This window comes from Pelophylax lessonae, assembly GCF_965119305.1.
Source record: "Pelophylax lessonae genome assembly, chromosome: 8".
Lineage (NCBI taxonomy): Eukaryota > Metazoa > Chordata > Amphibia > Anura > Ranidae > Pelophylax > Pelophylax lessonae.
In genome coordinates this window covers 70,505,710-70,531,272 of record NC_138775.1, presented here as the reverse complement: position 1 = coordinate 70,531,272, position 25,563 = coordinate 70,505,710, and the positions used below count along the sequence as shown (strand labels likewise).

Here is a 25,563-nt window from a genome sequence, read left to right as displayed (position 1 = left end):
AGGGAGAGTGCCAGTTATGTTTAGGCCCTCTGACCTTATAGGCCTGTGACAGTTGCATCAGCTCACCTTTTGGATCTTCTTTTTTCACTTTTCTTCACACATTTTACGAGACAGCAAACCAAAAATGCCATTGACATGAGCAGGATGATGGCGCAGCTCACAATAGAGGCAATGACTGCCACTTTAAATCCAAATGTCTCATATTTTGATACAGCTGTAAAATAGGAAATAAATTATAGTCATGCATTCCAAATGCAAGGGCCATTTCATCATTAAGCTATTGTACAGAGTCCTCTTTTTTCCCTGGCAGAGCTGATGTTTAGCTTCAAAGTGAAGAATTATGTTAACTTCTGGATGCCATTCAAAGCTGACATTGTATTTAAGGCACCTCTTAAGTAGGGTCCTATTTTTATATATCTTATGTTTGTGGCTGCCTCCGATGGATATTAATTGGAAGCAGTCAGCCAAATAGCCTGTGGTGATAAATATAAATGTATAATGAAGGCTTAAGGAATCTTACGCTGCTGCAGTTTGGCAGTCTGTGTAGTTTTACATGACAGTCACTAAAAAGGAGATACCTTGACTACCTGATCGTATTTGGGGCAGTTGATGTATGCAATACATCCTCTATATGGTAAATTACAAGTGTTTCTGTGGACTTTAGAGTATTACCACTTTTGTTGAAAAAAAAAAAATCCTTTCTTGGTGATCAACGTACATTGCAAGAATTTTACCAAACTTTGTGCAGTCTTACCTTTTTTGATTTGAATAAATAGATATTTGTTTCAAAAATTCTCTAAAGACTTATTCTTGTCTTGTTATTCTTTATTCTGAATAGAAGTTACTGGTTCATTATAATCAGCTGGTGAAGTCTCAATGTTCTGAAATTCTTATTGCAGAGGATGCCTAAAATCTGACTTGTATCTTAGTGCAGATTTCTGGTTAACTTAGTGAGCCAATCACACAAGCAGGAGATGACATTTCTGGAGACATTCTGTACACCTAAGACATACAGAACGCGTCCAGGTTGCCCTATTGCATTGAATTTTACAGAAAATTACAGCAACTTTAGACTGATAAGGAAATGTTTAAACATAATTTTTAATAACATTAAATTACAACATGCCTTGTGTGGCAATTGTATATGCTCTATTATTCTTTTTATTTGCTATATTTCTTTCCATGAAAGTGGACTGGCCCTTGAAGCCTTATTAAAAAAAGACTCACAACTTCCATAATCTTGAACCTTTGCATGGTATTCATGGAGTTCATATATACTTCATGTATACTGTACATACACTATATTGTCAAATGTATTGGCCCACTCTGTGCAGGTATAACAGCTTCAACTCTTCTGGGAAGGCTGTCCACAAGGTTTAGGAGTGTCTATGGGAATGTTTGACCATTTTACAGAAGCACATTTGTGAGGTCAGGCACTGATGGTGGAGAGAAGATCTGGCTTGTAGTCACCGCACTAATTCATCCCAAAGGTGTTCTATTGGGTTGAGATCAGGACTCTGTGCAGGCCAGTCAAATTCCTCCACCCCAAACTCGCTCATCCATGTCTTTATGGACCTTACTTTGTGCACTGGTGTGAAGTCATGTTAGAACAGGAAGGGGCCATCCCCAAACTGTTCCCACAAAGTTGGGAGCATGAAATTGTCCAAAATGTCTTGGTATGCTGATGCCTTAAGAGGTCACTTCACTGGAACTAAGGGGCCAAGCACAACTCCTGAAAAACAACCCCAAACCATAATCCCCCCCTCCACCAAATGATTTTGACCAGTGCACAAAGCAGGATTCTGTGCAGTCCAGTCAAGTTCCTTCTCCTCAAACTTACTCATCAATGTCTTTATGGACCTTGCTTTGTACACTGGAGGGGGGGGGGGTTTGGTGTGGGGGTCGTTTTTCAGGGGTTGGGCTTGGCCCCAGTGCACAAAGCAAGGTTCATAAAGACATGGATGAGCGAGTTTGAGGTGGATGAACTTGACTGGCCTGCACAGAGTCCTGACCTCAACCTGAAAGAACACCTTTGGGATGAGTTAAAGTGGAGACTGTGAGCCAGGCCTTCATTGTCCACATCAGTGCCTGACCTAACAAACGCACTTCTGGAAGAATGGTCAAACATTCCCATAGACACAATCCTAAACCTTGTGGACAGCATTCCCAGAAAAGTTGTAGCTGTTATAGCTGCAAAGGGTGGGCTAACTCCATATTGAATCCTACAGACTGAGACTGGTATGCCATTAAAGTTCATGTGCGTGTAAAGGCAGGTGTCCCAAAACTTTTGACATTATGGTGTATATGTCTCAAATTAAATCTGCAAAATTATTTTTAAATTTTCCTAACTATTCTGTACTATACTGCTTTTGAATAGCTAATGGAGGAAGCCACAAAGTTTAAAAAATAAGCTTAGTTGCTGAACCATAAAATAATAGTGTCACCCGACCAGCTAAGTAAGTGTGTAATATTGAGTGCCCTGAGCAGCCACCTGATAAGCACCACTTGCTGTCACATATTCAGAGGAGGGTGAATCACACAGAGAAATATACTATAATTTTGGAACGATGGGAACTCTCACACCCTCTGTCTGAAATCACTGGGTAATTTAACTCAACAACTCTCTTGAACCTGCTGCACCCTGGGAGGGTTGAATCTTCTTCATCTGTTTCCTCTTCTCTTATTTTCTGTTTCCTAGACTACAGCTGCCTTAGAAGCCCGTACACACGATAAGAAAATCGGAAGTAAAATATTTTTCTGAAAAACGATCTGCTGATTTTCAGATCATTAGTATGGTGCTTTAGACAGCCGATTAGGAATTTTTGGAGGACAAAAACTGGATGTACAGGCTATAAAATTTGTATAGTATGTGAACACACATACTATACAAATTTTTTGTTTAATCAGTACAGTTTTCGTCCAAAAAAAAAATCGTAAGAGCAAGACTTCGCATGCTCGGAAATGAAAGATTACATACAAAACAATTCAACTCATGACATCACTTGTGAAGTTGAATTCTGTCATACGTATGAAAGTAACCTCTTCTCTTTCCATATGAGACTAGCATGCAACAAAAAACGGACGTAAATCCGTCCGATAATCTAATCGTGTGTACGAGGCTCCACTTAGCCTTATGCATACCTCTTGTCTCCTATTTAGGCCTCATTAAATGCTTTTGCATGCCAATGAACAGTGAGACAAATTAAATTAGAAAAAAAACAAATAATTTATTGTGCACCAATGACAGGTCACTGTTTTTTTACAGGGCGAAACACAATGCGATCTCCTTTGAAGTATCAAGGTTACTAATTACATAATGAAAATTCATTTTTCCCATGGATAGCTGGCTTGTTTATATGTGTCTACATTGCCGCATTCAATTGATACAGTATCTCACAAAAGTGAGTACACCCCTCAAATTTTTGTAAATATTTTATTCTATCTTTTCATGTGACAACACTGAAGAAATGACACTTTGCTACAATGTAAAGTAGTGAGTGTACAGCTGGTATAACAGTGTAAATTTCCTGTCCCCTCAAAAAAACTCAACACACAGCCATTAATGTCTAAACTGCTGCCAACAAAAGTGAGTACACCACTAAGTGAAAACGCCCAAATTGTGCCCAATTCGTCATTTTCCCTCTCCAGTGTCATGTGACTCGTAAATGTTACAAGGTCTCAGGTGTGAAGGGGGAGCAGGTGTGTTAAATTTGGTGTTATTGCTCACACTTTCTCATACTGGTCACTGGAAGTTCAATATGGCACCTCATGACAAAGAAATCTCTTAGGATCTGGAAAAAAGAATTGTTGCTTTACATAAAGATGGCACAGGCTATAAGAAGATTGCCAAGACCCTAAAACTGAGCTTTAGCATGGTAGCCAAGACCATAGAGCGGTTTACCAGGACAGGTTCCACTCAGAACAGGCCTTTGCCATGGTCGACCAAAGAAGTTGAGTGCACGTGTTCAGCGTCATATGCAGAGGTTGTCTTTGGGAAATGAGTGCTGCCAGCATTGCTACAGAGGTTGAAGGGGTGAGGGGTCAGCCTGTCAGTGCTCAGACCATACGCCGCACACTGCATCAAATTGGTCTGCATGGCTTTCATCCCAGAAGGAAGCCTCTTCTAAAGATGATGCAAAAGAAAGCCTGCAAACAGTTTGCTGAAGACAAGCAGACTAAGTACATGGATTACTGGAACCATGTCCTGTGGTCTGATGAGACCAAGATAAATGTATTTGATTCAGGTGATGTTGAGCGTGCGTGGAGGAAACCAGGAGAGGAGTACAAAGACAAGTGTGTCTTGTCTACAATCAAACATTGTCGTGTGCAGTGTCATGGTCTGGGGCTGCATGAGTGCTGCCAGCACTGGGGAGCTACAGTTCATTGAGGGAACCATGAATGCTAACATGTACTGTGACATACTGAAGCAGAGCACGATCCCCTCCCTTCAGAGACTGGGCCGCAGCTCAGTATTCCAAGATGATAACGACCCCAAACACACCTCCAAGATGACCACTGTCTTGCTAAAGAAGCTGAAGGTAAAGGCAATGGACTGGCCAAGCATGTCTCCAGAACTAAACCCTATTGAGCATCTGTGGGCATCCTCAAACAGAGGGTGGAGGAGCGCAAGGTCTCTAATATCCACCAGCTCCATGATGTCATCATGGAGGAGTGGAAGAGGACTCCAGTGGCAACCTGTAAAGCTCTGGTGAACTCCATGCCCAAGAGGGTTAAGCCAGTGCTGGAAAATAATGGTAGCCACACAAAATGTTGACACTTTGGGCCCAATTTGGACATTTTCACTTAGGGGTGTGCTCACTTTCGTTGCCAGCAGTTCAGACATTATTGGCTGTGTTGAGTTATTTTGAGGGGACAGTAAATTTACACTGTTATACAAGCTGTACACTCACTACTTTACATTGTAGCAAACTGTAATTTCTTCAGTGTTGACACATGAAAAGATATAATAAAATATTTACAAAAATGTGAGGGGTGTACTCACTTTTGTGAGATACTGTTTAAATGTGTGAAAATGCTATTCAACTAGCAGACGGTCCAGGGATATTTTTATTGTAAAACTCCCAAATGGCTTCATCAGCTTCAAGCGTGCATGTTGCATCTTACATGTCTATGTTGTCTAGGTGTGGCAATGTGAAAAATGGGTTGCGATGATCTGAGGTCAGTCATTGTATTTAAAGCGGAACTAAAACTAACTGGATGAAAACTGTGAGCAGACAGCTCTTTATTACAAAAGAGACATGTTAGGTCTCCTTTGCAATAATACACCCTCACCTGCCTGCTCACAGGTTTTTTATGGTTGTGCCAGAATGACTGACTTCCATGCACATTACCAAGTCCCCCCATGTCGACCAATCAAGAGGCTGAAAACCCAGCACCCAGGGAGAAGATGACAGTGACCGGCAGGGGATGTAACTGCCACATCTCTGGAAGATTGAGGTGAGTATAACCGGGAGTTTAATTCCACTTTAAATGATTAAAAAATATGGTGGGGCTCAGAGGGGCGAGTGGGAGATGAGTTTACTTTACTTTAAATGTATATAGTACCTTTTATTCCCTTTAATTCCTTAACTACTTCCCATCCAGTGTACGTACTGTATATAGTCCTGGACTGGAAGTGGTTATACCAGGATCATGGAAAGGCCTTAACCCCCCGCCATTGTTTCCAGGCGAGGATTCCATTATCTGGTATCAGTGCTGTGTTTGCATTGCCAGTACAGACAGGATAGTAGCCGATCAAACAGATCTCTGTTTGATCGGCTGCCTTGCCTTGGGCAGAGGAGTGATCAGGGGTCTAATTAGACCCCTGATCACTCCATAAAGAGTACCTGTCACTGCCAAAGCTATCACAAATGGTCTTGTTCACCCTTTGTGGAAGCAATAAAGTTAATTAAAAAAATGAAATTAAAAAATGTAAAGCACCCCCATCCCACTGTGCTCATGTGCACATGCAGACGTGTCCCAAATACATTTGTAAACACCATGCATCACACATGTGGCATATCACTGCAAACATCGGAGCGAGAGCAATAATTCTAGTGCCAAAGCTCATGCTAACTCTAAACTGGTAACTTGTAAAGGCTTTTAAAGTGTTACCTATGGATATTTTTAGGAGTTGCAATATGTATCCATTTCACAAGTGTGCGCAATTTTAAATCTTTACATGTTTGGTATCTATTTACTTGATGCAACATCTTCTTTTTCATTTTACCAATAAAATTGAGTATTATATTGTGTTTGTGTGCACTGAAATTCATTTCAGTATATTTTTCCTGAAAATTTGCATTTGAAAAATGGCTGCAATAAGATTGTGTGGCATAAAATTAAAAAAAAAAAAATGTAACAACCCCCATTTTATTTTCCAGGGCCTTTGCTTTCAGAAAATAGATAATTTCATATTAATGTTAGAAATGTCAAAATTAACCCACTCGCAAGTAGTTGAAGTGGCATTGTACTTAGTGAGGTGACATTAATCCCCAGGGGCTGAAGGAAAGAAATCTTTCAATTTACCCATCCACGTTAAACAGCTTGGAAGGAGACATTTTCCATGCTGGCTATGGTATACTTGAAAAAACACGTACTAATAGGAGGAGGACCAACATAAATGATAGAAGTGTCCAAATTGATTTACAATTCATTTACAAATGTAAATTATATGACATTTTTATGTGCAAAGCCATCATCAGTCATAGTGATGTGCATACATGGACACAATGCTAGGCTCTGCCTGCCATTCTCTAGAATTATTGCCCAATCATAGTTATTTGTTCCTGTTGTGATCATAAACTTTATTTTTAAAAAAATTAAATAAATAAATAAATAAATAGTGGATTTATAATTTAAAAAGCAACTATAGCCTAGTTTTCTTTTTGTTTTAAGTAAAGTAGGTAACTTTTACTGCCTGTGTCCTATTGGGGAATTCTTCCTTCACATTCTGCCCCAAGGATACATCAGGAAGTGGGTGATATCTCTTTAAAGTTAGGAGAAATATCTGATATTTGAGAATGAAATGGATGTCCCTATTGGAGGAATTTCCCCAACTTCTGTTTCATTGGCCACCATAAAGTCTTGGATTTCCATCACCTTATGATCCAGTGACAATGCTTCCTAATAGCACTTTCCGAGGTCAGCCTCTGACTTATATTAAAGTCATGCCTGTTTAAATAAGATCTACGGACAGGTAGGATTTGCTCACATAAATATGACTAATCAATCAATATGATAAACAGTAGAATAAAATTAGCATAATTGTATTTATTTTTTGATATAGGCAGTGTAGTTTATTATGCAGTTTATCTAATCTCCTTAATATTTCACGTCTTTATATTTAACCTTCCTGTGTCGTGCGCTCGAGTCAGCGAAGACAGATGGAAGAGAGCTGATGAGTCAGCAAATTACAATAAACATCTCTCTCTGATCCCCCTCATGTTTAATTAAACTGCTACATAAAAAAACTGACGTTAATTTAAATTTGAATATGACATAGATTATTTCTGAAGATGACAAGTATGCACTATATCAATAGAAAAATCTATATGCAAAGGCTCTTGAACACAGGGGCGGGGGCGGGGGGGGGGGGATGTCATGTTTTTAGACTCTCAGGCATTTTTTTTTTTACTAATTTGAATGCAGCTCATTGCTTTTAATGGGCCTGAACACATAGACACGTAAATATCAGTAAACTAACAAAGTGTTTAGATCAATAAAAAAAAAAAGTAGAAAAATTGAGGTTACTGGTCAGTATTTTAGGCACAAACGTGTGTGTGTGTTTGTAAATCTCACTCTTGAATAGTAAATTATATTATAGCTTGAATTTTTACTTGTGTATTTGCATGTAAACTGGCGCACTATACAGACCATACTCACATTTTTTGTGCATGAACTTTCTGCCAGGAAGACATGGCATTCATACATCAGTATTTTGTGCAAGGACCCCTAAAGTAATTGTAAAGTCTCATTTTTTGTTCATTAAAAATACCAAACATGTTATACTTCCCTTCTTTGTGCAGTTGGTTTTGCACACAGCAGCCTGGATCCTCCTCTTCTTGGTGCCTCTTTGGCCCTCCCTCCTGTCAAGTGCCCCCACAGCAAGCAGCTTGCTATGGGGGCAACCGAGCCGAGTCACAGCTACCTGTGTCCATTCAGCCACGGAGCTGCCCCCAATCTCTCCTGATTGGCTGATTGATTTTGATTGACAGCGGCGGGAGCCAATGGCGCCACTGCTGTGTCTCAGCCAATCAGGAGGGAGAGTCTCGGACAGCTAAGAGGCTCTTAGAGAACGCTGGAGAGAGATGGGGCTCAGGTAAGTATTAGGGGGTGCTGGAGAATCTGCGGCACACAGAAGGTTTGTAATCCTAATGCATGCTTAAGCCAAGGGGTCTGCCTATCAGCTCCCAATCAGCGCTCTCAGCCAATGGATGAGAGCGCTGACTGTAATGTTCTGGCGGAAGGGGGGGGACGCCCCCCCGGTAGAACACAATAGAACAGCACGGAAGATCCCTCTACTAACATCGAATAGTTACTGTAATACAGCTACTTGTGCGTACCAGGCTTTAGGCTGAAAATGTAATCACGCTCCAATGTAGGCAGTAACCTACTTAGGACAGGACATTTTGGGTTGTGTTACCTTTTATTTCACACCATTGCCTTTGCATCAAGTAAAATTTAATGTCAGGGTAAAAATGGAAGTACCTAAACTGGCTGCTGTTCATATAAAAGGTAGAATATAGAGAAGGCAAAGAGCTTCAGTCTCCTATATCCCCTATGGTTTAACAGACTAAATCTCTGACAGTCTCATCTTTCAGGCACTAGGAGAATGGTTTATAAAGTATAAATATCAGACAGAAATGAGAAGTAGATGTGCAACTTAAACATATAGAAATAATAGTGGGTCCACAAAATGCAGAAACATTCTTCAGCTACCTAAAGCAACTACCTGGGACACCTAGAGATTCACAGAAATGTTTGTGCACTAAATGAAGGACACTTATACATACAGTATGATTTTAAGTCACTGGACTATTGCACATTCAATTCCTTTATTTATTGGTTCTTGTTCACATTTCAATAAGTAGCCTACATGGTGAAGGACAACTTATTTTGAAAATATATTTCAGGTTTATAGTATTGTTTGTGTCATATCACACTACATATTTTTAACTTTACAGTATTGAAGATTTTTACTATACTTATTTCATTTACTCCCTTACTTTATCATTATAGCCACACAGTGAAGCACTTCACTACCTTCTTTAACCCAACACGGTCTGTTGCTGAGATCACATGCCCCCTTCCTCTCTTCTGATTGGCTAACTGACTTTGATTGATAGCCGCGGGAGCCATTGGCTGTCTCCCAGCCAATCAGGAGGAAGAGTCCCGGATGACCAAAGGACTTGTGGACATCGCTGGACAGAGAAGGACCTCAGGTAAGTATTAGGAAGAGCTGGGGAAGCTGCTACACCCAGAAGGTTTTTTTATCTTATCAAAAACAAACCCTGCAGGACAAGGCATAATGAGCTAGTATGCATCACATTTGACATCTTTCCTCAGCGTCTCTTATAGTGAAGTACTGTATAAAATTCACATCACGAGCATGATGTAATTATTCTCTACGCGTTTCGTCACCATTGACGTCATTAGGAGCTGCGTGCGGCTCCTAATAACGTCAATGGTGACGAAACGCGTAGGGAATAATTATGTCATTTCTGCTCCACTGGAATGCAGATCTGGCGTCTGGAATGCTTAGCGTCTCGGAAGTAACCGCTAGAGAGGAATTTGCGGTCCATAATACATTGTACGCTTGTTTTACCTGCCTTTTAATGTGAGTACCATTTTTATTTAAATAAAGAAGTGCATTTTATACAGTACTTCACTATATGAGGCTCTTCTTCTTGTATATGACCTGGGATTTGCCTTATACAATTGATGGATGTGAGCCACACATGAGGCTGTATCGATTTTATTGAATACATTGCATACATGGGAGAGATGATCCAGGATTAACCATTGATGAGACCGATACGGAGGATATACCTGGCTGAGGGAAAACCATATTAACATCACGCTGGTTACCCCTGCAGGGGTGCCGAGTTCCGGTGAGTGCGGGATATATTGAAAGGGGAGCACTGGTTTCCTCACCCGGCATGCAGTACCTGGATCACCTCGAGAGTCACCCATCAACTTTATTTGAAACTTCATTGACAATATAATCACTTTATGGACTTCTATTGCTTATTTTTTAATTTTTATAGTTTGATAGTCACAGCTTTCACCTTATTGGCTTACCTTCTGCCACATTTTTTATGAGATATTGCACTCGATCACTTTAAAGTTATGATTACATCTACTAATTTAATTTAATTTATTATCACCAACGGATATATTGGATCTATTTTTCACTGAGTCACTTTATTTTTTATTGTACCCATTATTGTCTACTCATTTTTATCATTTACCTCACTTATCAATTGGTTTATTTATTCATTTACTGATCCATTTACAGTGGATGATATTCTTTGGATATTATTAGACCTAATTTGGTCACTTTTTGTTCACTAAGCACTTTATATTTATACCATTATTTTTATTTTTATTTTTTGATTGTGTCTCAAATACTCACCATTACTATCACTTTATTGCACAATATGCAATTTTTTATACTGTTGATTGCTTCTGGTATGCAATTATTATAATTGTAATATATTTATTGTGGTGTTAGATACTCCATTGGTACCACTCTCATATAAGATTACCCCAACATTTTTAGGCCCTTCAGAGCGCATGCGCCGCTGGTGTCAGCGGCTGCATGCAGGGTGAATATCTCCCAAACTGTGCAGGTTTAGAAGATATTAATTTTACCTACAGGTAATCGTTATTATAGGCTTACCTGTAGGTAAAAGTTAAAAAGTGGAGTATGCTACCACTTTAAGGTGTCCCCTTTAAGTAAATATACACATATCGTCACACTTTCATTTATTTTATATATTGTTTAATAAAGGTTACATTGTAGACCATTTGGCCATGATGCAATGGGTCACGCACCCTCGTTTTGTATAAAACTCTATTATTACTTGTCACAACCCAAAAGTTTGGACTTTCTTTCACTTTGCTTCTCGGCGATCACGGTAAACAGGACAAATAGAAAGGGTGAATCTCCCTTATGGGGGCACAGAGAGCATTAAAACCTGATAGGTGTTCTAATCCCTCTCCTCTCTATCCAAAACTAAAAAAAGGTTTTGCCTTTAGTTATATTTTAATGAATAGAGAGCTAAATGAATTTGCATTTTTGCACCTACCTGGAGCCTTGCTAACCACTCAATTTCATGTAATGTTTCACTGCGGGTTAGTAAAATTACTAGAAAAAAAAAAAATGAGAAAGTAAAGACATTTTCTTACGTTTACAGGTTGGCGCTCCAGACGTCCATAAGGTAGTATTCCCCTGCCAGACACAGGTTGTTAACCCTTCTCCGACCAGCTGATAGGAAGAGGAACACTGGAACATAATAACAGTCCCCACTGACGAGCCATTGCCGTGCACAATATGGTAGGAGCCTGACTCGGGCGCCACAATCTTTTTACACTGACCTAGAAACAAGCACAAAGAACAGCTACAATGATTGCCTGCATTTCAAATAATCAATAGACAGGAGGCTGAGCATGTAGGCCATAAATAAGAGGTCAGCCCTAAATAATCCTTCACAGTTTCATGCTACGCAGAGCAGAAAGTGTCTATAAAGCAATCTGTAAATTCACTGATCCTTTTTTTTCTTTCTTTTTTTTTTTTTTTAACTACAGAAAAAGGCAATGCACTGTGACTAGTACATTGCTGTGATTACTGTTTTACTATTGCGATACCCTTTTGCTTTTAAAGGAAACCTGCAAGAGATATGGAGGCTGCCACTGCTAACCAAATAAAGGCCCTTGAGCACCCAAGGTAAAGATAACCAAAGTACACCCCCTCTTTTCCCCCATTTCGATGTTGTCAATGGAATGGCAACCAAAAAGGAGCAGTGTGGCTGCTATACCTGCTTTCTAGACCCCCTTTCACCCTCTCTGCACCTTTTGACCCCACTGTCAGCAGCAACCAATGTAAGAGCCCACACCAGCCTGGTGATCATGGCTTGGCAAATGCTAGGGCTTGTGCTACTTGACCAGTACTATGGTTGGCTGAAATAGGGGAAATAATCCCTATTGGGGGGTGGGGATAATCCTTATGGCCCAAACCAGTTTTTACATTTCTGCTATAAGCCTTTTTATTTGGTTAAAAGTTTGCCATTACTTAAAGTGGAAGTCCAGTAAGATACTAACTATACATAAATCTGCTCTCACCTCCCTTCTGAGACGAATCCAACTACCCTGTAAAGGAAAGATGTGTATACTTACCTATTCCGAGGGCACTCCAATTCAGTCAGATGATCAGCTTCCAGTGGTGACTTTAGTGTAGAGGAGGGATAGCCAACAATGGATTTCCCATAGTGACCTCACCACTCAGGCTCTGCAGCCGTTGTCAGCGATCTCCTCTTCGCTGAGGCCAGTTCCTTGACAGATCATGTGACTGGACCGGAGCGCCCTCAGAATAGGTAAAGCCTCGTACACACCACTAGGGTTGAATGGAAAAAAAAATGACAGTTCAGGTCAATCTCCCCTCCTGACAGAACACTCCGGTCATCGCTTACAGTCATTAGCTTTCAGTCATGAGCCTTTGACAGAAGCCATCTGAATGGCTGCCATCTGTCGGACCAGCTGCCATACACAAAGGCCAAATGTCGGCTGGTTTCAATTGAACCACCCGATGCCGGCGGCCCGTGTGTTCTAGGCTTAAAGAAGAAGTATAGCCAAAGCTTGTTTGGGTGTACTTCTCCTATGGATCACAGGAGTGCAATTAGTTTTGCACTCCTGTGATCGGTTTTCAGCAGAGTGCGGGCTGAAGTCCACTCTCTGCTGACGTCACAGAAGTCGGTGCAGGTACCGCGTCATAATGACAATGGAAGTCGGGATCCGCCAGGTACCTGGACCGATACCCATCTCAGCGAGCCACTGGGAGCCTGAGCCGGCCACTACCCGCCTCTCCACAGCTCAATGCTTCAGTGAGCGTGAAAGGGGCAGAGCAGAGAGTGGTGACTGACAGTCAGCAACTCTCTGCTCAGGGAGCTGTCAGAACCGAGCGATCAGCAGTGTTCGATCACTCAGTTCTCAGTGTAGAGGTGACGGGGGAAAGATGCTGCATCCACCTAGGTAAGTATAAATCAACAAAATACAATAAACCCATACTTCTCTTTTAAGTCTAAACATCTTTCCTCTACAGGGTAGTTAGAATAGGCTTAGAATGGGGGTGGGAGCAGGTTTAAGTATAGTAATTATTTTACTGGACTTCCGCTTTAAGATAAGTTATTTTTTCAGAACAAAAAATATTTTATTTTCTATGCAATCTATAGACAAAAAGAACTGACAAAACAAAAGTTTTTTTTCCCTATTTTGACCAGTGTTAGTTGTAAAACAGCAAAGGTGTCAGTGTAACAAAATGCACATGTTAATTTATAATTTCTCCTGTTTATAATAGCTTTAAATGTATGTTTTGGCTACAAGGAATTGGAAATTTGTTTTTACAAATATGATAAAGTTTATTCATTTATTTTGCACATTTTTTATTACAACACTAAAAAATTAACAAACAAAAGGAGTGAAAAAATGGTTAAAAATATTATACATTTCTAAGGAGAGGAAGGAGTAATTAAAGTATATGTTAACCCTCATCTTGTAAAACAAACCGTTTGGTTTAAAATAGAAATGAAAGGCAAACGTGTATATGCATATAAAAAAAAAAAATTATAAATACCTTTTTTTTTTTCTTTTTTATAAGTGATCACATACCCTCTGTTCTCAGCTGCATAAGGAGCTCAGAGAGCTAGGGGAGGAGAAACAGCAGCACACTGGTCCTCCCTGTAAATGGGTGTGCAGGGATTGGGGGGGGGGGTTGGGTTGTAGCATGTTGGCAGAAGCAATACAAAGAGAAGAGGTTACATTTTCATACAAATACATGGTATAGGAGACACATATTATGAATATGAAATGTTGGGGTAACATATTCTTTAGGGGTTAATTAGGGGTAACTAATTGTTTTTAACTTATGAGGTTGGTTTATATGACATATTATGCAGATCAAAGACCACCCCTTTGATCCGCACATGAATGAAACAATAAATACAATGTAACGATAATGTGGTTACATTCTATTTCCCAATGATGCTACTAAACAGTGTTTGGATACTGTGCAGAAATGCTTTTTCACACAGCAGGGACTGTGTTTAGAGACAGCTATAGCAGCAGGGTGGGGAAAAGGAGTCTGTATGTTCCCCTGAAACACAATCCCTATGACAATATTGGACAACCTGGCATTTTCCTAATTGGATAACTAGAAATGTAATTCAGGTAAAAAATGAGATAGATATCGTATGATGAAAACAAAGGATATAATGAAAAGTTTTGTGTATTTTCTCCTCTACTTATGGAGATTGGGTCGGTGTAGTGGTTGCCAGAATGTGAGACCTTTCTACAATAAACTGTACCAGGTGGTCCTTATATGGCAAAACGCTCCTACAGCCATAAGGTCAACATTGTCCAATCTGTACATTTATGGCTGGATCAGACAATGATTTTTTCCTATAACAGACCTGGGCATTTTACGGCCCTCATGGCCACATTCAGCCTTTTGTAAATAAGTGTATGCCATGCACTTAATACATCTGAATTACTCTTATTTTGAAGATGATTATTATTTTTTTCCTTTCAATTTATATATGTGCGGATGAGCCTATGCACCTTCATAGTAATGTGTTGGAGAACAGGTGTCTACGAGAGATGCGGGCGGCCAAAATTCTGCCCCCCAGGGCATGTGACACAGCCCCATGGCTCTGAGGGAGGAGTGTGGGTTCCCTGCATCCAGGCCAGGGAGTCAACAAGATGGGCTTCCATCCTGGTAGGTCCAACAGTTGCCAAGATGGCGGCAGTCACACTTTCGCCCTTTCTGAGTGACTTCAGACATGTGGGAGGGGTGGTGACACACCTTAAAGGACTTTGGTGGACCACGGTAGGTGGGCAACAAGGATCTGACATGGATGAGGACTTGTAGGGAGGTGTTGCCAGGTCCCGTGCTCCACCCCACAGGTAATTAAAATGAAATACTGGTATAATGATTGGTGTTTTTAATATTTTTGATGGCTGTATTTGACTCCACATTTTCATAGCCTCATTATAGCATGTATTCCTTATCAGTAGCAGCTAGTCAAAACAATATCAGTTACTACTTTTTATAAAGCGTTAAAAATAATATTGAGCAGAATTAGGTTCTGCCTATTGGTTCAGTCCTCCACAACAGTCCCAGTTTCTTATGTGGCCCCTTGGGACAATTACTTGCCCACCCCCTGGTCTATAAGCACACCTCAAACTTGCTAGACATCCCCAAAGCTTGCTTGGGGAGGAATCAGTTTTGGAGTTGGATTTTCTCGGTCAGTCATTCAGACACCGGCAGCATCTATATGCTTCTACATACAGTATATAGACTATGTGAGACATTTATCAAGAAAATTTGTGCCACAATTTAATGCAAAACAGACTCTTATTTAGCAAAGTATATCTGACAGATTTTGTGTATTTGAAACCCCTGACACTGAAATCCTGGGCAGAAAATTCAGACACATGTTTACAGGTTTGTGACAGATAGGCAATGAAGATGAGACAGAATTTTACATGCAGAGGTACAATGGTCAGTGGCAGGTTTTATTCTGTTGCACTACTACTTTTGAGCAGCAGAGGGAGCTGCTGCCTTTTACTTTGTGACATGCTACAAAGTTACATGTATGTCACTGCCTGACTATTGAAAAGGGGTGAAGGGATAGAGGAAAAATCTATAGCAGGGGTCTCAAACTGGCGGCCCTCCAGCTGTTGCGGAACTACAAGTCCCTTCATGCCTCTGCCTATGGGAGTTATGCATGTAACTGTTATCCTTGCAATGCCTCATGGGAATTGTAGTTCTGCAACAGCTGGAGGGCCTACAGTTTGAGACCCCGGATCCAAAAAGATCTCCTTTGCATAAAAGAGTGAAGAATCAGACCCATTGGCAGGCAATAGGTGCCTCTAATCAATGGGGTCCTATGTCCCTGATAAGCAATACTTGTAATTAGGAACAAAATTTGTTATTAGAATTTAGAAAAGACTAGAATGGCTGAACCCTGAAATATTTAAAATGAATACAAAAATTTAGGGGTGTATTTATAGCAGGGCCCCTTATCCCCTTACTGGGTCTATGCAATCTCTTGTTAGAGTGTGGGAAATAACGAGGAGAGCTGAACTTCAAGACAGCACGTATATGCCATTGTGGCATAATCCTCAGCTGCCCAGTTCTTTTCCTACCCTGATCAAATTATATGGATGAGATATGGGATCAAGACAGTGAGTTCAGTAGTTGGAAATGGGGTGCTATTGACATTTGATGTACTTAAACACCAGATCCTGCTCCCTAATTCGCACTTATTTTGCTATCTCCAGTTTAGGCATGCTTTTTCTGCCCAATTTGGGCAGAAAAAGCAATCTCTTGTTAGAGTGTGGGAAATAACGAGGAGAGCTGAACTTCAAGACAGCACGTATATGCCATTGTGGCATAATCCTCAGCTGCCCAGTTCTTTTCCTACCCTGATCAAATTATATGGATGAGATATGGGATCAAGACAGTGAGTTCAGTAGTTGGAAATGGGGTGCTATTGACATTTGATGTACTTAAACACCAGATCCTGCTCCCTAATTCGCACTTATTTTGCTATCTCCAGTTTAGGCATGCTTTTTCTGCCCAATTTGGGCAGAAAAAGCAATCTCTTGTTAGAGTGTGGGAAATAACGAGGAGAGCTGAACTTCAAGACAGCACGTATATGCCATTGTGGCATAATCCTCAGCTGCCCAGTTCTTTTCCTACCCTGATCAAATTATATGGATGAGATATGGGATCAAGACAGTGAGTTCAGTAGTTGGAAATGGGGTGCTATTGACATTTGATGTACTTAAACACCAGATCCTGCTCCCTAATTCGCACTTATTTCGCTATCTCCAGTTTAGGCATGCTTTTTCTGCCCAATTTGGATCTACCGGTCTCTGTGTGTGGGTAAGGCTACGTTCACAAAAAAAACTGGTTACTGTCCACAACTGTAACTACGTTCACATCTTGGCGTTGCTATTACAGGCGTTTTTATGGGCGTTTTTATGGGCGTATTTGCAGGCGTTTTACAGGCGTTTTTACAGGCGTTTTTTGTGCAGGCGTTTTTAGATTGAATAGAAACCAATGGAAAACGCCTGTAATCTGCCCAAAAAGAAGCTCATGTACTTTTTTGATCGTTGTGCGTTTTGCTCACAGGGTCAAAATGCTCAGATGTGAACAGGGGGCATTGAAATGAATAGGATTTGTCTTGTTGGGCGTTTTGAGAGCTGATCCTAGAGCAGAAAAACTCCCCCAAAACGCCTACATGTGAACGGAGCCCAGGGCCGATCCTAGGGTCACAGGCGCCTGGGTGCAGAAATTTTTCTGGCGCCCCCCATATGGGCGTGGTCATTTTACTAACTCCTCCCCTTTACAAATGTTTCTATGGCAACGACTCAAACACAGAGATGCTCCCCTCAGAAGTCTTCCCCACCAAGGAACCCTCCCACGATCTCTTAACAATAAACAAATTACAGTAAGAGAAGCAGAGTACTCTAATGGGAACTGGAGGGGGGTCTCTCTAATGGACACAGAGAGGGCATCTGTTAGAGAGTCTGTTAGACAGAGCCCCCAGACAGGAGATGGTAAGAGACTGCAGACTTGATACAAGAGATGGTCAGAGACCACGGATATGATACAAGAGATCAATGCATTGATGCAGCCTCATCAGTGCCCACAAAATGCAGCCTCATCAGTGCCCACCAAATGCAGCTTACCAGGGCCCCCCAAATGCAGCCTTATCAGTGTCCACCAAATGCAGCCTCATCAGTGCCCACCAAATGCAGTCTACCAGAGCCCACCAAATGCAGCTTACCAGTGCCCACCAAATGCAGCTTACCAGGGCCCCCCAAATGCAGCCTACCAGAGCCCACCAAATGCAGCTTACCAGGGCCCCCCAAATGCAGCCTTATCAGTGTCCACCAAATGCAGCCTCATCAGTGCCTACCAAATGCAGCTTACCAGTGCCCACCAAATGCAGCCTCATCAGTGCCCACCAAATGCAGCTTACCAGTGCCCACCAAATGCAGCCTTATCAGTGTCCACCAAATGCAGCCTACCAGAGCCCACCAAATGCAGCTTACCAGTGCCAACCAAATGCAGCCTACCAGTGCCCACCAAATGCAGCCTACCAAAGCCCACCAAATGCAGCTTACGAGTGCCCACCAAATGCAGCCTACCCCCCACCCTGATCACACGCTCAGATACCCCCCACTCTGATCACACCCCCCAGATACCCCTCCATCCTGATCACACACCTCCCAGATACCCTCCCCCACTATTATCATACCCCCTACTCTGATCACACCCCCCAGATACTCCTCCATCCTGATCACAAACACCTCCATTTACCCCCACCCTGATCACACGCCCAGATACCCTCACTCTGAACACGCTCCCCAGCTACCCCCCACTCTGATCATACCCCCTACTCTGATCACGCCCCCCCCAGATACTCCTCCATCCTTATCACACACCTCCAGATATCCCCACTCTGATCACATGCCCAGATACCCTCCCCCACTCTGATCACACCCCCCAGATACTCCTCCATCCTTATCACACACCTCCAGATACTCCCCCCCTGATCACATGCCCAGATACCCCCTACTCTGAAAACACCCCTCATATACCAGCCCCCACTCTGATCACACCCCCAAAATACCCCCCCCCCCCACTCTGATCACAGCCTCCAGATACCCCCCATACTCTGAAAATACCACTCATATCCACCCCCACTCTGATCACACCCCCTTAGATACCCCCTCACTCTGACCACCCCCCCTCCAGATACCCCCCACACTCTAAACACACCACCTAGATACCCCCCCACTCTGATCACACCCCCCTAAATACCCCCCAGTCTGCTCACACACTACAGTCTTTCTTTACATTACAGTATCTCCCCTGTCTGGGGACACTTACTTTCGTCAGGCTCCAGAATGAGGACACATCAGGGAACAGCTTCAGACATCAGGCTCACTACAGGCTCCAGGGGGAGGAGCCGAGTGCAGAGGGGTGGATAGTGGATTAGTGCTGTGCCTCCTGTGTGACTTGGTGTCAGCAGGCTCCAGAGAGGGAATACGACGGGGGACAGTTCAAAACACCGGACACACTATAGGTTCGTGAGGGAGGGGAGGAGCTGAGTGCAGAGGGGTGGATCGCTGTCCAGTGTCCATAGTGCTGCATGTGGATCTTCTGATTGGCCCTCCGCTGTGGCCAATGGAGAGGGAATAGCAGGTGTATGCCGGCCGCTCTCTCTTCTCCCGCACTGATAAGGGGGGGGCACTCTGAAAGCCCGCAGCTCGCCTCTCCCCTGTTCTCCCGCACTGATAACGGGTGGGGCGGGGCGGGGGCACTCTGACAGCCGGCAGCTCACCTCTCCCCTGTGTCACAGCGTCGGCCCTGGGTACGCCGCTGCCGCTGGAGGAGGAGAGGACTCAGTGCCACTGGAGCTTCGGCGCCCCTCCTCCGCCTCAGCTCGCTGCGCCTGGGTGCGGTGCACCCCAGGCACCCGCCCAGAATCGGCCCTGACGGAGCCTTAGTGATTTGGAATCCTTGCTTAGAGAAAAAGACCTTGTTAAAGCCTTATGCACTATTTATAAACAATTGTTCATAGATACCAAGGTTTTGGACCCTTGTCACACTGCATGGTTGGCGAACTTCATGCAGTTTGACAGTGATGACTGGGATGACGTAAGGAGCTTTACCTTCTCCAGGCTGGTGTCAACATTGGACCATCTGATACAATTTAAAATTCTTCATAGAATTGATTACACTTCAGCTAAACTTGCGAGAATTTTTCACACATACTCTGAACTGTTGGAGGTGTGCTGCACCTGGAGCAGATTTTCTGCACGTTTTCTGGCATTGTGCACACATTCAACTGTTCTGGTCAAAGATTTTGGATTGTGTTATCAGTCAAGACGATTACCATTAGACCTTCTATAGAAGTTTGTTTATTGAGCCTGGTAGATCTGTTGGCACCCAAAAAGGTAATCCATACACTACTTACCCTGCTTCTGTTCTATGCACGTAAAAAAAATAATTTTGACATGGAAGAAACCTCTGGTCCCTACCATCATGGCCTGGAAGGCGTTCAAAAGTAATACCTTACCATTGTACAAAGCTACATATCTACTATGGTAGTAGTCGGGGTACCGTCTAAATTTGAAAGGTGTGGGGTAGTTGGGTTAATGACAATTCTATAGCTTCAAAATGATGGACTGTAGGTTAAAGGTACATGTTGTGGGCTGGGCCTTGGTGCACACCTGGTATAATCACGATTGGTATTCTTGGGGTGTTATGATTTAAAACATTAAGCGCTTGAACATGCAATTTATATTCACTTCTTTAGATGAAACCAGTCACAAATTATTGTATGGGAGCTGCATTGTTCAATGGTGCTGATGCGTTGTAGTGCTGAATGTTGAATGTTCATACATTTGTAATGAAATCTAAAAAGTTTAAAAAAAAAAAAATATATATATATATACAAAACGGAACCATGTAAAGGATGCAGGAAGGACAGAGGTTAGGAGTTTTACTGTAATCAGCATGAAAGCAAGTGGGGAACATCAACCAATTCAGAGCAAAAACAAAGTTAAAAATCGCATACAGGACCAGTGGGACATTGTGCACACAAGCAGAAAAAGAACATAAGAAATATTTATCAATAAGGCCGCCCAGTGATGTACAGATCTCTGAAGACAGCTACTGTATCTGTTCTCAATAGAGTCCGCAGAGCACTGGTGATTGCCATGATACTTGGGTCACCTCCGACAGTAATGAAGGTGCATAGTTTTTGGTTTTTGGTTTATTTATGGAAATGGGAAGGATCAGGAGCAACATCTTCAAAGCTCCCATATACTGCAATAAGCAGCTCAACCAGAACTGCTCATCACTACCCAATACATTGGGTCAAAACTCCCGAGATCTTCTAAGCAACCCTGAAACCAGGAGCACTGAATGAGATTTCTGCACTGTTTGTGGATCTACTACCAACACAACAAATATGCATTATCTTCTAAATATCATCAGGCAAACAGTTTACAAGCCCAAACTGGTTTTTGAGATCACAAGACATTCAGTGTGCTGTAATCCACAACAGTTGAGACCCAGGAGCTCATACTGCCTGCCCACCAAGATCAAAGACGAACAAAAGTAGAGACCACATCCAGATTGAGTCACAGATGGCATGAAAACCTGAAAACTGAAGGAAATTACCCTTAAAATATACCACCTGTCAGTTTTTATTGCTGTCTGTGCCCCAATTAGGGAGATTCACCCTCTCTATTTGTCCTAATTACCATTATCATTAAAAGTAAAAGAAAATCCAAAGTGTTGGGTTGTCCACAGAAAAGTAATAAGGGTAAAATCTTCCAATGGGGACACTAGTTCTGGTGACCTGGGGGTCCCCAAGGAATTCATTTAATTTGCAGGGATTTCCTCTCACTTTCTGTTTGGTTATGGGACAGGAAGTGAAGGGCAATCTCCGCAATGGGACGCAGGTAGCGAGAAAAAAAACAGACAGGGGTTATGAACCTCCCTCGCTCTCTCCAAAAAAAAAAAAAAGTTTTGCCCTATAGTTCTTCTTTAATTATCTCCAAATTCAAGAGGGGATCCTTTATACATAAATAACCTTGGTCTGTGAAATGGCGCAGATGTTAATTACAAGGACATAGTACTTTCTGTTACATGATTAAAAGCACTCAAGGGCCCTTTTCTCACTTTGATATGTCACAGGTTATTACCCATAATATCTCAATTAACTACATTAACAGAGCTGAACAAAATAATGAACAAAATAATTATTGAAATACAAATAGGTCAAGAGGAAATCATAAGCTGAATGTAATAGTTCTGTCCTGTCCTATAATAAACCTAGAGTAGACACCATGCCAAACCACAAAGGGTCACCTACAGACGCTGTAACCACATAAATATGGAGACACTGTTATTATGCTGTAAACCACATAAGAAAATGGGTTGGAGAAGAATCTGATAAAGAGCTGTATACACAGAAACACGGATTCCCTAAAGAAAATGGACACCCTGCAGGAAACATCAATTTTACCTTTTGATTTTTGCCTACTTAGAAAGCTGTTTGTTGCCATTTAACAATCATTTTCTTCATGTTCCAACAGGGATGATCAACATCCTTTACAGAAAGTTATTGTCAGTCTCTAAATAGTTTTCACTCATTGTTTTGCTCAATAAACAACTCTTGGAGAATTATCACTGCACTATCATTTGTAAAACAGCTAAAACTTAGTATATGAATAAAAAAAAAGCATAAGCAAACAATATCTTAAAGCAGCTCTTCAGTCATTTTCTCATCTTTCTATCTATTAAATCCTTTGTCCTTGTTTTAACTTTGGATAGTTAAACATTATTTTTCTGCCAGTAAATCCCTTATACAGCCCACTTCCTCTTTCTACTCTGGTAATAGGCCTAGGCTAATGACATCATGTACAGCTCTCTCTCTCACTGAGAGTTTATCAGCAAGGGAGGGAGGGGGGCAGGAGAGTGGAGGAGGGCTGAGTCATAGGAAAGCCAAAGAGAGCTGCAGAGCTGGAGGTGGCTGGATGAGGGCGGATATAACAGAAGACTGCATAGCTTATGCATATTCATCGAGAGAGGAGAAATGAGCAGGTAAGCAGTAGTGTAAGTGTGTGTCTGTCTGTGTGTGTGTCTGTCTGTTTATAAAGTATACATATGTGTGCGTCTGTGTGAATCCAGGAAGTGAACAGTAAGCAGCTTCAGCTGCCCACAGTTAAAATGGCTGCAGCCAGACATAGTGGAGGGAGAGTTCTGCAGCATATTTGGCAAGTACAGGATCACAGTACATATGAAATAATATGCAACGTGGTTGGAGGGAAGCTTCAAAATGGCAAATATGTTTATATTACAAATTATGTGAGCAGACTGTAGTTGTTTAATTTCAAACCAACCAACAGATCCAGGAATATAGACAACTGAAAGTGGAGCTTTAGGTAACTTTACAAGAATGTATAAATACATTCATGATGTCACCATACACAGCAACAGTATACTATTTTTAAAAAGATCTTCTTTTTATCATTAAAATGTAGTACTGTAGCTCTGGTCAAATGACTTTGCCTAGGCTATGATGATGTCATCAGTCTGTTGTAGGCAGGAGGAAGCATTTCCGCAGTCTCCTCTCCAAGAGTTATCAGACTGCAACACTGCAACTTAGTATCAAACCATAAGGTGAGAGGCTGCATCAGAGGGTGAATCTGTATCAGACATTTGTAAAACTGTACAGGCACCAGAATTTATATAATGGGTCATCGCTGAGCCACCAACTCAGTTCAAGATGTTGCTGGAAAAAAAGATGTTCAGGAAAGAAAAGCAGGTTAAGGCTTTGTTGCAGGGCACAGTGATCTTTTTGAGATCACACCTGGATGTGTTATCCTTAGATAATAATAATAGTGTTATACTTAGATAATATAAAGCAGACCTTGTACTAAAAAGCAAGGTACCCTTAATAAATCAGAGCCTCCCCCACCCCCCACCAGAAGAAATCATAGCATGAAAGGTAACCCTTTCTTTAGGCTATAATTCTTCTTTGGGTCACCGGAGTAGATTTACTAACTGACATTTACTGTCTTCTGCTAGAAGTGGAAAACGAGAGCCGACTAATCAGCAGTCAAAGGATTGGTCTTAGAGCTGGCACTGGACAACACTATAAGGGCGCTAATGTATTGTATTGAGTATGAATGTGTATTATTTATTTCACCCAAACCTTATTTAACCTCCCTGGTGGTCTGATTATATCAGGATTTCAGTGCTAAAAGCGGTACTGTTTTGCATAGAAATCTGTTGTTTTACATTATAAAACTCACCTTCCCCTGCGATCCCCCGCCATCCTTCTGCTGTCCCCCCGCTGTGTGCTGGGCAGATGCCGGCACCTGCCTTTCCGGTTCCTGCCTTCCATTTCCCTTCCCTGCGAGCGATGCGACGCAGGGGGTTGGAACCAGCGGCAAATTCAAAAGTGTAAATACACTAAATGACATGATACAAAGCTGTGATCCTAATGGATTACACTGTATCATGCCATTTCACCACAAGATTGCACCTGGTGACTTTCCCAGATCCCTGCCTGTGCTTTTCCAGTGCCTGGAAAATAGAGAACGACCATTCATTTAGGTTAGAATCAAGAAGCAGGAAGAGACAGCCAGCTCCCGATGATGTAGGAAGGGAAGATGGTGGTACAGGACCCAACATGTGGCACTTGAGCAGCAGAATGCAGGAAGGCCATGCTGGATTCAATGGGCAGGAGAGTATGCTTTCTAATAAGAACCCTGCATAGAGAGGAAATGGGAAAAAAGCAAGGGGGGGGGGGGGGTTGAGGTTCTTATTTTATCTTTTAAGCACATACTTTATATCCACTCATCAGCCAAACTGGGTAGAAAGATTTCAGAAGTTCCAGATTCTGAAATTTAAACGAGGATGAATAGATGTTTTCCAGTAAAGTGATGACATTTTTTTATGTTTAAAGAAGAGCTCCAGTTTTTCCTTCCCAAAATAACAGATGCATTGTGCATGTAAATGAATCACTGTCAGTTTGTGTGTAACTTCCCTCCTTTAGCTGTATACAGTAGGTTTCTGTGTCTGTGATGTCACTCCTCCTCCTTGCTGTATTTTAAAGTTCTCTGACTTCCTGTTTCCTTCTTTTTCCAGTCCTGATACTACAAGTCCCATGATCCTTTGAGCCTCTGTAGCTTGAGGGCAGGCTATGGAAGTCACTTGTACCAGTTTTGGGAGTTGATGTGGGTGGGTCCTAGGGTTATTGTGGGTGTTTCTGGGCCTTCATGTGAGTGGTGAAAGGTGTAAATGTGTTACACCTCCTCCTGTGTCATTCCTGTCTTGCAAGCATGCCAAAAAATAATGGCTTACTGCAAGACTACAGAGGAAAGGCTGTAGGAGATTATTTTGAAGGTGTTTCCTTCATATGTAAATTAATCACTTCACAGAGAGCAGGGCTCTGGGAGAGCGGGATCTGAGGGGTGGGACTCTCCCTGTTCACACTGGTCTGCATATTTATTGTGATCTATTCAATCCTGCCCATCAGCAGCACAGCTAGCTTTAAGAAACAGAGAAGGATGTGTTGGGCGCTTGTGCCGACAAGTGGGACCTGCACTGGGATATGGGTAAAGAAGGGAGGGGATGGGGGGGGGGAATCCGGATGATGCAAAGTTCCAGTGTTGACTCGGAGGGCGCAGTAGGTAGGCAGAAGCCAAAAATCCCACTGGCACATAAGAGAAGAGAGGACATGCGCC

General features: G+C 42.0%; 1 protein-coding gene across 1 annotated transcript in view; it reads right to left on the bottom strand.

Annotated features, from left to right (window-relative positions):
- SUSD3 (sushi domain containing 3) overlaps nucleotides 1-25,563 on the bottom strand; it is a 175,401-nt gene that overhangs the window by 32,519 nt on the left and 117,319 nt on the right. Inside the window, exons 2-3 of the mRNA XM_082266527.1 lie at nucleotides 11,413-11,601; nucleotides 67-214 (exon numbers count right to left, since the gene is read on the bottom strand). Of these exons, the coding sequence (XP_082122653.1) occupies nucleotides 67-214; nucleotides 11,413-11,601 (337 nt within the window). The remainder of the gene's footprint in view (nucleotides 1-66; nucleotides 215-11,412; nucleotides 11,602-25,563) is intronic.